Genomic DNA, 14770 nt, shown 5'->3' with positions numbered 1-14770 from the left:
ATGGGTAGGGCATAAAGCATGTCTTTATGGTCCATTTGATAATAAAACATTTATTTTCTCTTCACAGATCTATTTATGCTACATTTGATTCTGATCAGACAGTACGAGACATAGATTTACTACGTTTTACCGTCCCTCCAAGAGTGTTCTTAGATCACCTTCACAATCCTGATAATGAAGGTTTCTGTACACCACATGGTGTTTGTTTACCATCAGGTCTGCTGAATGTTAGTTCCTGTAAACAAGGTACTGATTTTTAAATTTTATGGATTCATTTAAATTATTTTTATGGGTAAAAATTTTCCTGTATTGAGGGAAGATAGTATTTTCAGGGAATCTTGATTTCTTGTTTCTTCCAAAGTTTGTTTACATACATGCATATATATGAAATTTGTACCTTGCTGAACACTTTATTTTTAGTTCACCTATACCCCCTAAATCCACAAAAAGTGGTACCCAAGGAAAAATAAAGAATCCATAGAAGGATAAGAAACTTTATGTATGCTATTGGTCACATGATTATAACTGTATCAAAATGGTCACATGATTATTACTGTATCAAAATGGTCACATGATTATTACTGTATCCAAATGGTCACATGATTATAATTCTACCCAAATGGTCGCATGATTATTAATACATTTAACTACTGTACTGTGAAGTAAAATACTTCATTCTACCATCCTTTTCAATATAATCATGTTGTTAAAGAAAGAAAACTGTTTGAAAGAGATAGAAAAAATAGCAATGATACTTGCATTTTATAGGTGCTCCAGTTGTTATGTCACTTCCACATTTCCTATATGCTGACCCTGTGGTACAAGATGCTGTCTATGGATTAAATCCAAATAAGATAGAACACCAAACAATACTAGATATTGAACCGGTAAGTTTTTCAACATTCAATTCACAAAATGTAAAAAAAACTATTTTATATTTGTTTTGTTTTGTTTTGTTTTGTTTTTTAGTTCTGGAGTTTGTACTGTTTTTATCATTCTCTTAAATATTAATTTAAAATTCTCAATTCAAACACTTTTGTATTGAAATAAGCTATTTTATTGATTTATTTTTAAATGAAATGCAATTTAATGCTGGTTTAATCTAGTTTTCAATAGACAGTTTTGATTCTGTCTTAGTTTAGGATATTATTTTAGAGTAGTTCCCCTTTTGATAAGGCCTCTCTTCAGCAAATGTGGACTTTTAATGGGGGTAAGTTATGGTGAGGGATTGAATTACAAAGAAAATAGTGTCTTCAATTCCTACTAAAGAAGTGATTTTTGTCTCGCCTGCGACGAAAGTCGTGGAAAGCCAGACAAAGGGATTGCTTTTCCAAAGATGATGACGACGACGTCAACATTGTTAAGTTTTCTGCTTAAGTTAGTTTGCTAGGAACTACTTGTGATAGATCAATGATATTTTGTATGAAGTTGCATTACTATCAGAACATATCAGTTTGAAGACTATTTTGAGGCCCTGCCCCTTAGGTCATGGTCCAGTACTTTGAATTAATTGGCAATTTTCAATAGTTTGGTAGGAACTACTTCCAATAGACCATTTTATTTTCTTTAAAGTTACATTACTGTCCGTACTTCTCAGTTTGTTGACCATTTCAAGGTCCTTCCCACTAGTTCATGGTCCATCGACTTTGAATTAATTACCAATGTTAATAACCATCAGATTGTCTTTTTCTGAATTTTATGCTGACAGGCAAGACATATCTCTGTGTCAACAGTTTATTTCTATTGAGAACTTCAGTGAAAGCAGACACAATTTGCATTAAAGTTTAAAAATGTATTACATTTTTACACATTAATAGAAGCCTTTTCTTTTTCTTTTCTGATTACATTATTACAAATTTATATTAAATATGATTTTTAGAATACAGGAGTAGTAATGAATGCTCAAAAGAAACTTCAAGTTAATGCCTATATCAGAAATGTTTCCCACATTACGTAAGTATAAGATCACTATATATCTATATAGCTACATACCTGAAACAAAACTGTTTTTCAGAAAAAAGTGCTGCCCTTTAAAAAAAAAACAAGCAAACTCCTTTCATCACCTAGTGTTGAGGGAGGTCATAGGTTTGATAACAGCATGGCATACCTAAGACATTATAATGTGTATTTGTTGCTGCTCTGCCTAGCACATTGCATTTTAGATCTAAAGAAAAGATCAGAGTCAAAAGAATGTGTCTGGGATGGATGACATATATTCTGTTGACAGTTACTTGTAACCCCTTCAAAAATCTTTGTGTTGGGCTTGGGTAAATATCAAAATATCATGTTTTTATCCCCAATATGATGAAATATTATCTATGTGGTGCCGAATATCTCTCCATTCATTCTACAACTCAAACACCTGAAAAAAAGAAAGAAAAAGAAAATACTATAATGGTAGAAACATTAAAAAAAAAAAAATTCTTAATTTTATTTTTCGTTTTGTGAAAGTGTTTTACAAATTTTACTCTAAAACTTCGAGGATGTATGAGTCTGCTTAAGTTAAAAATCAGCTTAATTTAGCAATAAATTAAGTTGCAGTGACTGTTTATTCTGGTTACGTTTAATGTTCTTCATTAATTATCATAAAAGTGCAGTTACTCTTTGCATACACTCTTACACTATAATTGGTAAAATTTAAAAATATTCTTTTTTTCTCACTTATTGATGTGTTTGTAAATGTTGTTTATTTCAGACAAACATTACAAATAAAAGATCACATAGTGTATCCTGTATTGTGGTTAAATGAGGTTTGTATCTGTTTATATATGTATATAAACTTGTATGCCTTTCTAAATTGCAAGTAAGTCTTCTTTCAAATTGCATCCAAAAATAGCACCAGCATGATCATGAGTAGCAGTAGATATTGAGGTAGGAACAGGATTTGGTGAATCAGTATTATTTTCACAATTATAAATTATACCAGTTCAAAAAGCTGGTACTGAAAAATGATATTTACCAGGAAAATATGAGAAGTTCACTTTTTGGGCTCCTTTTCTAAAAATTATTATAAATCTCACAAACATTATTCTTCAGATGTCTACAAGACATTATAATTGGCTATCAGATAGCACCATTTATGATTTTTGAGTTTGTTTTAAATGGTTTTTAAGTCCCCTACCGACGAAGTCGAAGGGGACTTTAGGTTTGCACTCCGTCCGTCTGTCTGTCCGTCCGTCTGTCCATCCGTCAGTCTGGCAAATCAGCTTTCCACACTTTTTTTCTTCATTCTTGAAGATTTTGATTTGATATTTGGTATATAGTTTTATCATGACAAGTTATAGATCAAGTTCCGGTTTGATGATTTAGTCCAGAGTTATCATGGTCCATATCTAATGTTAGAGTACTACATTTTGTATGTTAAACCATATTTCTGTACAAAGAGAGATAACTCATTTTTTTAAAGACATTCTTTGGTTAATTGTTTGAAGTGTTTTTTATTTTGTATAAACTAATTTTCTGAATGCTATATACATAAAAAAAAATTATGAAGTGAAAGATAATAATCTATTTTTTTTTAATGTATATATTTCATTACATTACATTGTGTATAGATAAAAGTTGTTGACATTTTATAAATAAGTTACAAATCTATATTAGTTTGTGACAAATGAAAGAAAAAATATTTGGAACTATTAATTATATTTGATTATAACTTGAAAATAAATATACATTGTATTACATCACATCTAATTTTAGAGAACTATTAATCATATCTAATGTTAGAGTGTTTTCCACACTTTTTTTTCATCATGCTTGAAGATATTGATTGATAATTGGTGTATAGTTTTATCATGACAAGTTACAGATCAAGTTTTGGTGTATAGTTTTATCATGACAAGTTACAGATCAAGTTCAAATTTTTGTTTCAGTCTGTTAATTTTGTGCAGAGTTATGGTCCTTGGACTTGAAAAATTCACTCATATAATCAGTTTTCCACACTGTTTTTAGTCATGCTTGAAGATATTGACTTGATATTTTCTTTTTGTTAATACCATGACAAGTTATAGAACAAGTTAGCATTTTGTTCCAGTATAATGAATTTTTACCTGATAGGGGACTATGTATTGCCATGCAATACTCTCAGAATGCTTGTTTTTTTTTTTTTTTTTTTTAAATATTTGCTTCAGGGTTTAATGATTACATTTTAAAGTATTTTATGGACTCAGCATAAAATTGAATGCTTTAATTATAATATTTTAGAGTGCTGAAATTGATGATAAGTCTGCCAAGGACTTTAAATCAGCCGTACAGACACCCGTCCATATTACACAGGCTGTTCAGTATGGTTTGATTGTATTAGGAGTACTTTTCATTATTGGTGCAGCATTTTGGTTTGTCAAAGTAAAAACTAGTCAGACGGTAAGACTACTTAAATGATTGGTCTTTTTAAACATTAACATTTACACATGCACGGCACTAAACACATTTATTTAAAAACCAGTTGTTGGCATGACACGGGTTATGTTCTTCTCATATATGTTATGATGGTATGATACTAAACCCCTAACGGGAAGGATTGTGCCTGATATTCATATGATGAAGACATAATCTTTCAATCAGTTTAATTGAAGTCTGGAGCTGGCATGTCAGTTAACTGCTAGTAGTCTGTTGTTATTTATGTATTATTGTCATTTTGTTTATTTTCTTTGGTTACATCTTCTGACATCAGACTCGGACTTCTCTTGAACTGAATTTTAATGTGCGTATTGTTATGCGTTTACTTTTCTACATTGGCTAGAGGTATAGGGGGAGGGTTGAGATCTCATAAACATGTTTAACCCCGCCGCATTTTTGCGCCTGTCCCAAGTCAGGAGCCTCTAGCCTTTGTTAGTCTTGTATTATTTTTAATTTTAGTTTCTTGTGTACAATTTGGAGTTTAGTATGGCGTTCATTATCACTGAACTAGTATATATATTTGTTTAGGGGCCAGCTGAAGGACGCCTCCGGGTGCGGGAATTTCTCGCTGCATTGAAGACCTGTTAGTGGCCTTCTGCTGTTGTCTGTTCTGTGGTCGGGTTGTTGTCTCTTTGACACATTCCCCATTTCCATTCTCAATTTTACATATCTCAGTAGCTTATTAATTACCATAGTGACTACTGTAGGTGTTTAAACTTTGTCCCAGTCATATACAACAATTCAAAAGAGAAAACCAACACCCTTATTTATGAACATAATTATAGATTATCGTTGATCATCGCTTGAGCCGATACGGCGAAAGTGAGAAAAGCAATTGAGTCGAGATGACCAATGATAATCTGTTTATCGCTATTTTACCTATGACGACGTTGTCAATTTCATAAGAAATGCCACATGCCCCTTAGTTTCTAGCGATAATTTTTCATATCACTCAACTCCACTGAGAAAGGAAATTATCAGTCAGCAAGATCAAAGGAAAATTTCGTAAAATAGCGATAAATTTATTTAACATACATACCTTCATAAATCCTTGCAAAGCCAAACATAGTCTTTCTTCATCATAATTTCAATGAAACATGCCTTTACAAAAAAGGCTGCTACAGGCTACCCATGTCGATCACATTAAAATCTATTAAATTTCAATTGTAGAAAGAAGACGAGTTGGTGACTGTGGTGGACGATAACCGAGACACAGCCCACTTAGTTGTGCAGTAGCCTAGTCAAAATAAGTGCAAATGGAGTTACCAAGATGAAATATTATTTTACTCCTTCCAATGATTGACTATCATTATACTGTAAAATTGGAAATTTTCATATAGAGTTTATTTTGAAATGCAGATAAAATCCTGAAGAAAATCTCCTTGAGGAAATTTTTTCTTTAAAGATCAACATTATGCACAAGAAAATATGAAAATAAAACCTCATGAACCGGTTTGACCCTAAAAATTGTGAAATTTAAACTCTGCAAAAATTTTAGTGTTTTCCCTCTTCAGTATCACTGACTTCACATATTGATATCTTTCTTAACTGTATAGCAGTTAACATCCTGTTGTCAAAATATTAAATTAATAACTTTAAAGAAGCGTTTAGATACCTATTTTTGATCATGTTTTTTTCATATTTAAGCTTTTTGTAATCACATTAGAGTGTTTAGATACTGTATAGCGGGTTATTTTCGTGAGTGTAAAATTTCGCGATTTAGAGGCAACAAAGTATATGAAAAATTTTGGGGGATTCTTTAATACCAATTAAATAATTTGGCGTATACTGGAATGGTTGCATTTAAAAAGTTGTAAAAATTGATAAACAAGTGTCTATTATTATGGTTAAATGATTGTTTTACCTGCATGACATCTTATTTATTAATTATACTTTGATACAGTTAATCAATAGAATACCGGTACTTATATATTTGTCACAGGTGTACAAACTTCTTGTAAATGTTACATTTGATTAGTTACGAAATTGACCAGACTTTTTATGTACTGATTAGATTATAAAATTATCAAGAGTGACTTGCAACTCTTATATAATTTGAAACTAATTAATAAGGATAAAATACCTGACAGAGTACCTTACACTCTTATATTAATTGACACCAATAAACTAATTAACACCTGACAGCCAGTGAATAATGCTCGTTGGCATTTATGTTGTTCAAATTAACATAAACCGTTATTGACCCATCGACCGGGAATAAATAGATCGTTTACAAAACACTTTAGCTATTAAAAAGTACCGAACGTATGCATAAATTTTCTCGGAATTTATTTTCGCGATTTTCCTTTACCCGCTATACAGTATCACTGATCAGGTAACCAATGCTCTGTGGTCGGTTATATTCATATTGTTAAAACAGACTGGTCCTCCTTTCTTTTATTTGTTTTGCATTATACATTTTATGTTGTGTTAACAATGTCAAACAAATACGATTGACAATTGGGTTTTATATAACTTAAGAAAAGAAATAACTCCCTAAACTTAGTTATTAATATAGCTTACTTTAATAAAATTAGTATTTTTCTAAATTTAAATTTTATTGATCATTCCTTGGAAAACTAAGTATATTTTTTTAAACCAACATCATTTCTGCATATTAGTTCTTAACTTCACATCAGTTTAATTTTAACTTTTAGTGAATTTTGATCCTGATATATATACCACAATTTTACAAATGTTTAAAAAAACAGATAATGTAAAATCTTGACAGCATCCTAAGTTTTGGTATAATGAGAGTCAATCATAAATTTGTTAACAAATTTACTGTGATAATGGTGCATGTTTAATTTATGATTCTTTTTATAATGCTTTTATATATTTGTGTTTGATTCTACACAATTATAGTCTTCCGTTTAGGTCAATACATGGTTTTATTGTCCCAATGAAGTATATATTGTCTGAGGACACAGTCCGAAGTCATTATTCTTTTATGTATCAGAATAAAACACGTATTGACTGATATGAAAAGGCTATAATTGTTTTATTGTAACATCATATTATTCAAAAGCTGTGACTTATCAGTCAATAATGAACATTGAACATAGACTTTGTTTCTGTCCATTTCTGTTCAATTTTGCTCTTCTGTTGAATATGGGCTATCACCCCAGTCCTTCTATCGTGTTTCATTTTTTGTCTTGCCTGCAATGAAAGCTGCGGAAGGGAAGACATAGGTGTTGCTTTTCCAGTGGCGTCAACAATTGTTAAGATCAATGATATTTTCTATAAAGTTGCATTACTAACAGTACATGTAAGTTTGGCAACTATTTCGAGGCCTTGTGACCGTAGGTCATGGTCCAGTGACTTTCAATTAATTACAAATTTTCAATGTTAAGTTTTCTGCCTAAGTTAAATTGATAGGAAATAAATATGATAGACAATGATATATTCTATAAAGTTGCATTACTATCATTACTATTTGACCCGCTGCCCTCCATGTCATGGTCCAGCAACTTTGAATTAATTAGCAATTTAGCTGTCTGTCAGATTGTCTTTTTCTGAATTTTCTACTGACAGTCAAGTCATATCTCTGTGTCCACAGTTTTTTATTCATTTTAGTAAGACCTGGTCATTAGTTGTTTTTATATTAGAAACATGTGACATGGATTAACAAATCTCAGTTTTTGAATAATATCATGTTATAATGATAATGTTTGCGTAAAAGGAAACCATTTATTGAACAATTTAATTTACTATTGCCATCATTATCATCGTTTTTTATTGGTTTGAAAAAAAAAAATATTTATAGTTATAGTTCATTATGTCTAGTTAGATTTTTTATTAGACAGTATGACTAGCTATAGCCACCAATCCACTTTAATTTGTATAATAGGGTATGCTTTGTCAAATGTTAGCTTTTTTCATTATTGCTTGAAAAGTATTATTGTTAAGTAAATTTGAAGGTATTGAAAATTTTTTTTAAGGATTTCGGATTGGTCCATGTTTACATCCTGCACTGATAAAAGTAAATACTCAAATAATTATGTGTTTCTAACATCTTCCTGGCTTGAAGCAAGTCAAAAATATCTTAATAATTTCTTGATTTGCTTAAAAATTTTAAAGGAAAACACCACAGATATTACAATGTGTAGAGAAGGAACTGCTTTCTCGTCTGCAGAAATTGATCTCTCTTTGTGTTTGGCTGAGTGTGGTTGCTAAATCTTTAATGTTTTTGTGATGTTTTGTAGACCTGTCTTTTTGTGCATATTATTCTTATAGCAAGTGATGTCTTCCTAAGATTTCATCCTTGTTATCTATTAGCTTTTATAGCCTTGATTTGTTTTACTGTAATCTGAAGAGTTTAACATGACCACAACAAAGTGTGGCCTTATGATACATGTGTGCCATATTCTGTATTTATGCTTTTTCCATTCATTCTATTTCTCTCATTTGTTATATAGTATTTGGTTATACATTTATTACATGCTTTGCATGCTGGTTTAGTTGATTAGTTTTTGATCCTTTGAAATTTCATCCTACAAGTAGCACAAGAATAGTTATCTCTTTCCAAACTTTATATCCTATACTTTGAAATATTTTGAAAACTGTTGTTATAAAAAAAATGAAATGATCTTATTTTTTTTCTAATTTTGAAATCTTCAAAAACACCAAAAAAAATGCATTTGTTCAATGAAAATGTTCAGAACATTAAAGGAAAAATCAGCCTATTGCTTTTTGCATTAAATCATATTTATTTAATGGACAGATAAGCATCTATGATGGCTATTTTGTTTGAGATTTACCAGTATATGTAATATTTGATTAATTTTTACCATATAGTTGTGATGAATGTGATTGAGGAGTGTGAGGCATACCTATAATTACCTGTATGTCTTGCCAGCTCTCATTGTATCGTTAGGTCTGTTTCAGAATAAGTATAATAATAGACAATTAAAATATTTTCTGATTTTCTGTTAGACTTCATGAGTGTCTGGTTGGGGGTTAATGAATTGGGAATAATGGGGGAAAAGTGCAAATAGATAATGATTTAACATGATATTCACCTTAAACTAGCTTATACATGAAACTCACATGAAAATTTTCACATGAACTTTACAAAAAACAAGTTTGTATGGTTCTTGATTTTAATTAAATTTAGAAATTGAAATGATATTTGAATAACTTTATTTTGAAAATTTACGTGAATTTCCTGTGAAAAAAAAATCATTCGAGTTTCACATCTCTTGTGAAACTCATGTGAAATCGGTTTACATGGTTTTAGCTCGTTTGAGGTGAAATTCATCAGGAATTTCACTGGTATTTCATTTTAACATGAGATTCATGTGAGTAAAATTTCTCTGTCTTGAGAAAAATAGACCCCAAAAAATAAATAATAGAGAAAAATTGTTTGCAAAATATAAAGAATCAAGAATAATGGACAAACAAATAAAGAAAATAGAAAAATGGCCAAAAAATTTAAAGAATACAGAAAGTAAGGACCCCTCAGCCAGACCCTTCTCCAAGGAAAAGAGTTTTAAGATGATTTAAATCTTAATTCTACAACATAAGTTTGGTTTTACAGTCCTGTCTTTTTTCAGGGAGAATGTAAGAACTCTAAACCTGCAGTCATGCTTTGATGGCTTTGAAATTTAGAATTTTAAGTTTCTTGTAAGTTCTGTATAAGAAGAACTTATGTTAGACTGTTCAATTTGATTTTTATTATGCTTTTACATAAATATGCAATAATCTTAGACTGGAGAGAAATGCTTGGCATATCTAAGCAATCATGTTCAGTGATTTAAACATTTTTAAGCATCCAGGTACCTGTATGTATTAGAATGACAGATTAATTCTGAATGAAAAAAGACTTCCTTTAGTCACACCCTTAGAAATGTTTTGGCAGATGAGGGTAAAACTATCGCTGTTTTAACAGTTTATTGGTTGTTATTCGTGAAGTGTTGATATGTACTATTTGGTGCAGGAAATATAGTGACATTGCTTTGAGATTCCTATATGTATAACTTATTTTATATTTTTGTATTTTTTTGACAGGATTAGGAAATTTTAAAGCAATCTTTATTTGAATTATGATATCCATTACATACATGCTGTATAGTACTGAGCTGTTAATGATATTTTTGATGTGGGAGGTATTTATAGTGTTGAATGGACTGGATATGAACTTGGCAAAATTTATTTTAAAGAAAACTGAAATTGTACAGGACTATTCCAAAATTAATTGTATGGAGGTTGGGAGTTTGAGGCATCTAGTATGAATAATATAAGGGTAGTAGGGTTTGGAATATTTATTACACAATAACATTAAATTTCTAATTTAAATTGTATAAGTGGGCATCTTGGGAAAAGTATTTTCCAACCCCATTCTTTTAATCTTGGAATAGCTCAAATTGCATAATGAATATTAAGTGTAGTTGGCCCAGTTCATCAAATTGTTTCAATATATTTCAGATGTGGACATTTTGGGAGAGAGATATCTCTGTTCAAAAGTTTATTTGAATTATTAATTTCTTTGTATTCATGTTTTTATTTAAGTCAAATAAAATACTCATTCTTTGCTTAATGTGAGCTTTTTGTTACAAAAATACAAGACTCATGACAGACAAAAATTCACAGTTTATACGCATATTTTGCATATAACCATTATAACCATTATACCAAGCTACCTATTAAAGAAACCCAAGAGCTTTTTTGCAAACCTACTTTTCCATGTCTAAACTTTTGTTTTAGTTAAAAGGAGAAAAAAAATTCTTGCTATGGAAACAGGTAGTTGTGGAATGATTGCCAGTGAGACAACTTTCAACCAGAGTTAAAAGGAGGAGAATGTAAACAACGATAGACACTGTATGGCCTTTAACAATGAGGAAAACCCTTCCTATATATAAAGTTGTAAATGGCTGAGCAGACTTACCCCCGGTAAGTTTTCTAAATTTTCAAAAAATATATATGAAATTTTTATGAATTCTTTTTTTATTTGAAAGGTATAGCTTATAGAAATTGTAACTAAAAATAATACTAGAGTTGGTACATTTGCTTTGCTGTACATGTGGGAAAAAAACATATTGATAAATTATTGAGTGCATTTAATATTAGGATTTTTGAAGAATGGATGAAAATGTGAGATTCATTACTGCGAATTCAGGAAAATATGCATACATCTATATGTATCAGTTATCAGAATGAGAGTTCTTATTATTGCGATATTCATCAGTTGCATTATTCGCCTTAATATAAACCTCACATTAATTTCTGAACTTACAGTGGCGTTTTTTAACAATATACAAAAATGTCAGATAATTATTAGGAAACGTTACATGCAAATAATGCTATAAAAATTTGAAATGTGAGTTGAATTTTACAAAATATACTAGTCACAATTTAGCCAATAAATTAGAACATCCCAATAATTTCTGAAGTTACAATAGTACCACAAGCTTTTGTCGTAGGTCATTTTTAATGACAACAGCATGTTACTGATGAGTTATGGTACATGGTTCAAACATTTGCCTCATTGTACATTTTGTTGGGGCTTTTATACATACAAGGAAATTTGAATTTTTTGGTGTCTTTGTAAAAAATAAGTTTTGTTGATGAAGAATATGCCATGGTGTTCAAGGAAACATTGTCTTTATGTTTGTGATGAAAATAATGTTCTTTTATATTCACAATAGCCAAATTCCCTGGCAACAATAAATAAGTAATACCTCTGAAGGCCCTCTACAAAACAACAACCCATGGCTTCCTAACAATTGGATAATTTCTATGTACAGATTCATGAACGAATGTAGAATAAACTGAAACTAAAACACTTGACACAATGACACAGTACTAGTATATGTAAGATTGCTGTTTTTTCTATGTCAAGCTCGTCCTGAATATTGATGAAATATATGCCACTGTACATAATAAAAGAATACTCAATATATCTCAACTATCCAGGTTTATATTCTACACATGTGTCTACTCAATATTGGGATATGCATGTTAACCCAAAGCAATTAAAGTTCATTGCATGCTTGTTCCTTAACATTAATGCTAGCTGTATCAGTTACATGTATTTATAAGTGTATCTCTGTATTGATTTGAAGTTCTTGGTTAATACAACTTTTGAGTCTGGTATTTCGACAGTGGTTGCTGTAGCAGCAATTTCCACAATGGTGAATATAACAAGAGTATGCTATAAAATTTCTGCATTTGACTAGGCTGAGTAGTTACATACAATAAAAATGAAGTTAGTAGTAATTAGGAAATACTTATGGTCTGACAAGTATGTTGACGTGTTGAAAAAATGTTGTACAATACAGATTAAATAGTTTTCATCAGTTAAAACACTTTTTACTTCCATTTACACATTTATCTCGCGATATCGTGCTCGAGGGAGGGCCCAGTAAGTCTTGAGGCATGAGGAAGGAAGGTCGTGCGTTAATTCTCCTGGGCGAAATCAAAGGTTTGTATGCTAAAAACTGATCTCAGAGTTAGAATTATATGTACAAAATGCAGAAATCCATTGTAGGATTACACGTTTTTTCTGTTGACTTGACTTGTTAGCTGGTAAACTGCAGGATCTATAGATATCAATTTGACATTATATTATATCTTCCCGAACTTGTGATATTTGTGGAAGGACGTTAAGTATCTGTCAACAAATCAATTGTCGCACTAACCTTACAAGTTGAATAGTGAATACAGATATTAAGACTATGATAATGAATATTTTAGGGACCATGCACAGGGTAAAATTAAAAACCGATTAAGACAATATTTTTCATTCCATAAAATTGTTGACCGTAAATATCAAGTTATAAAAAATACATCTTATGAGATATAGTGAAAAATAGCAATAGATGTAAAGGCTACACTATAATCTCAGTTGACGTATCATCAGGGTCACACATATCAAAACAAAATTATTAATAACGGAAACTGTGTGGGTAAATAAAAATATGTGATAACGGCGTTCACGCGACTAAATATTTTCGGATGAAAATATGGTCACCTTGACGCCAACAAAACTAGTAGGCTGTTTTATGTTCGGTATTGTATTGGTTTTGGTAGGCGGAATTGTCGATATTCTTTACCATGAAATTTTGCCAAAGAGGATACAAAAGGTAGAGTTAAAACATATTTTCATTTCTTAAACCTAAACAACTATCTTTTCATATATATATGTATATTTACAAATACACAATTTATCTAATCAAACGAGAGGATATTTCATGCATAAATATAGATATTACAATAATGTCAATCTAATTAAAATATAGATTTCAGATTTCTTTATACTTATATGAGCTTCGACACAAGTAACGATAGATGCCATTTTTACAAAGGAGTTTTTCTGCCAAATTTCGATGTGGAGTGGCACCACACTAAGAATCGAAACGGGGAGATTTGAAAAATTACTTTTAGAGGAGCGAGTATGTGATAATTGTAAAAATATTCTAGAAGATGAAGCCTATGTTATTTTATCGTGTCCATTATATCAAGATGTTAGAAAAAAATTATTTGATGAAGCAAACATTTTAATAGTGATTTTATGTCTTTTGATGATGAACAGAAATTGGTGTTTTTATTCTTTATTTACAGATATTAATATGATTCGTAGCTGTGTCAAAGCCTGTTATCTTATTTTTAATAGACATAGCAATGTTTTATACTGTAAATAATGTACTTATAAATATTTTTTTTTTTATAATAGACGAATTTCTATGTTTTAGCATTAAAGTCTCTTATAATTCTGTAAATAATAGCTCTCTATATCTATATGTTACACTAAATGTAATGTTGTATAATATATATTATTGACAGATGAGACTTCAATACAATATTGAATAGATCAAAATTTTAATTAGATTGCAATACTGTTAACATGAGGACCAATTGTTATTAGAATTTGGTTTTCGTGTTGCTCACACTTTTACTGCGAAGTAAGTACAGCCACGGGTATTAGAGTTCAGAACGCCATGATTTCATATTTTCTTTTATTAAAGACTTTAATTGAGTCTACTTTAAGTAACTTTTATGATTCCTTTATACGGTATTATTACATTTGCAATTATAATTTTAAGGGCCTGCATTTTTGATCATCATTATACCGGTATAAAAAATTAAGTGCTTTTCCAATACTGATTTTTAATGAATTTTCTTTTAAAATATGTACCCTTCTGTTGTTTTCCTCTAATCGATATTTAAAAAAACTAGTTTAGTCCCCAACCACCTAGCTGTCTATGTGCCTGTTCCAACCTTATCAACAGTTGTCTTTTGTAAAATTTTAATGTTTTTGTCATTTAGGGAATTGGAGTTGATGGCAGAAGGGCTTATTTAAGAATAAAATTACGAAAAAATTGCCTCGCAAATGTGATCTGTATGAATGATCAGAATGCTAGTAAGGCACAAG

At 30.4% G+C, this 14770-nt stretch overlaps 1 protein-coding gene across 1 annotated transcript in view; it reads left to right on the top strand.

Annotated features, from left to right (window-relative positions):
- Positions 1 to 10936, top strand: part of LOC127716537 (lysosome membrane protein 2-like) — a 35914-nt gene extending 24978 nt beyond the window's left edge. The window contains exons 8-13 of the mRNA XM_052222756.1: positions 68 to 246; positions 769 to 887; positions 1880 to 1953; positions 2696 to 2750; positions 4204 to 4362; positions 5569 to 10936. Coding sequence (XP_052078716.1) covers positions 68 to 246; positions 769 to 887; positions 1880 to 1953; positions 2696 to 2750; positions 4204 to 4362; positions 5569 to 5634 — 652 coding nt within the window. The 3' untranslated portion in view covers positions 5635 to 10936. The remainder of the gene's footprint in view (positions 1 to 67; positions 247 to 768; positions 888 to 1879; positions 1954 to 2695; positions 2751 to 4203; positions 4363 to 5568) is intronic.
- The last annotated feature ends 3834 nt before the right edge of the window (positions 10937 to 14770 follow it).

This window comes from Mytilus californianus, unplaced genomic scaffold, assembly GCF_021869535.1.
Source record: "Mytilus californianus isolate M0D057914Y unplaced genomic scaffold, xbMytCali1.0.p SCAF_9, whole genome shotgun sequence".
NCBI classification, from domain to species: Eukaryota; Metazoa; Mollusca; class Bivalvia; order Mytilida; family Mytilidae; genus Mytilus; species Mytilus californianus.
The sequence above is the reverse complement of the archived record's forward strand: the minus strand, read 5'-3'. Positions and strand labels throughout refer to the sequence as shown.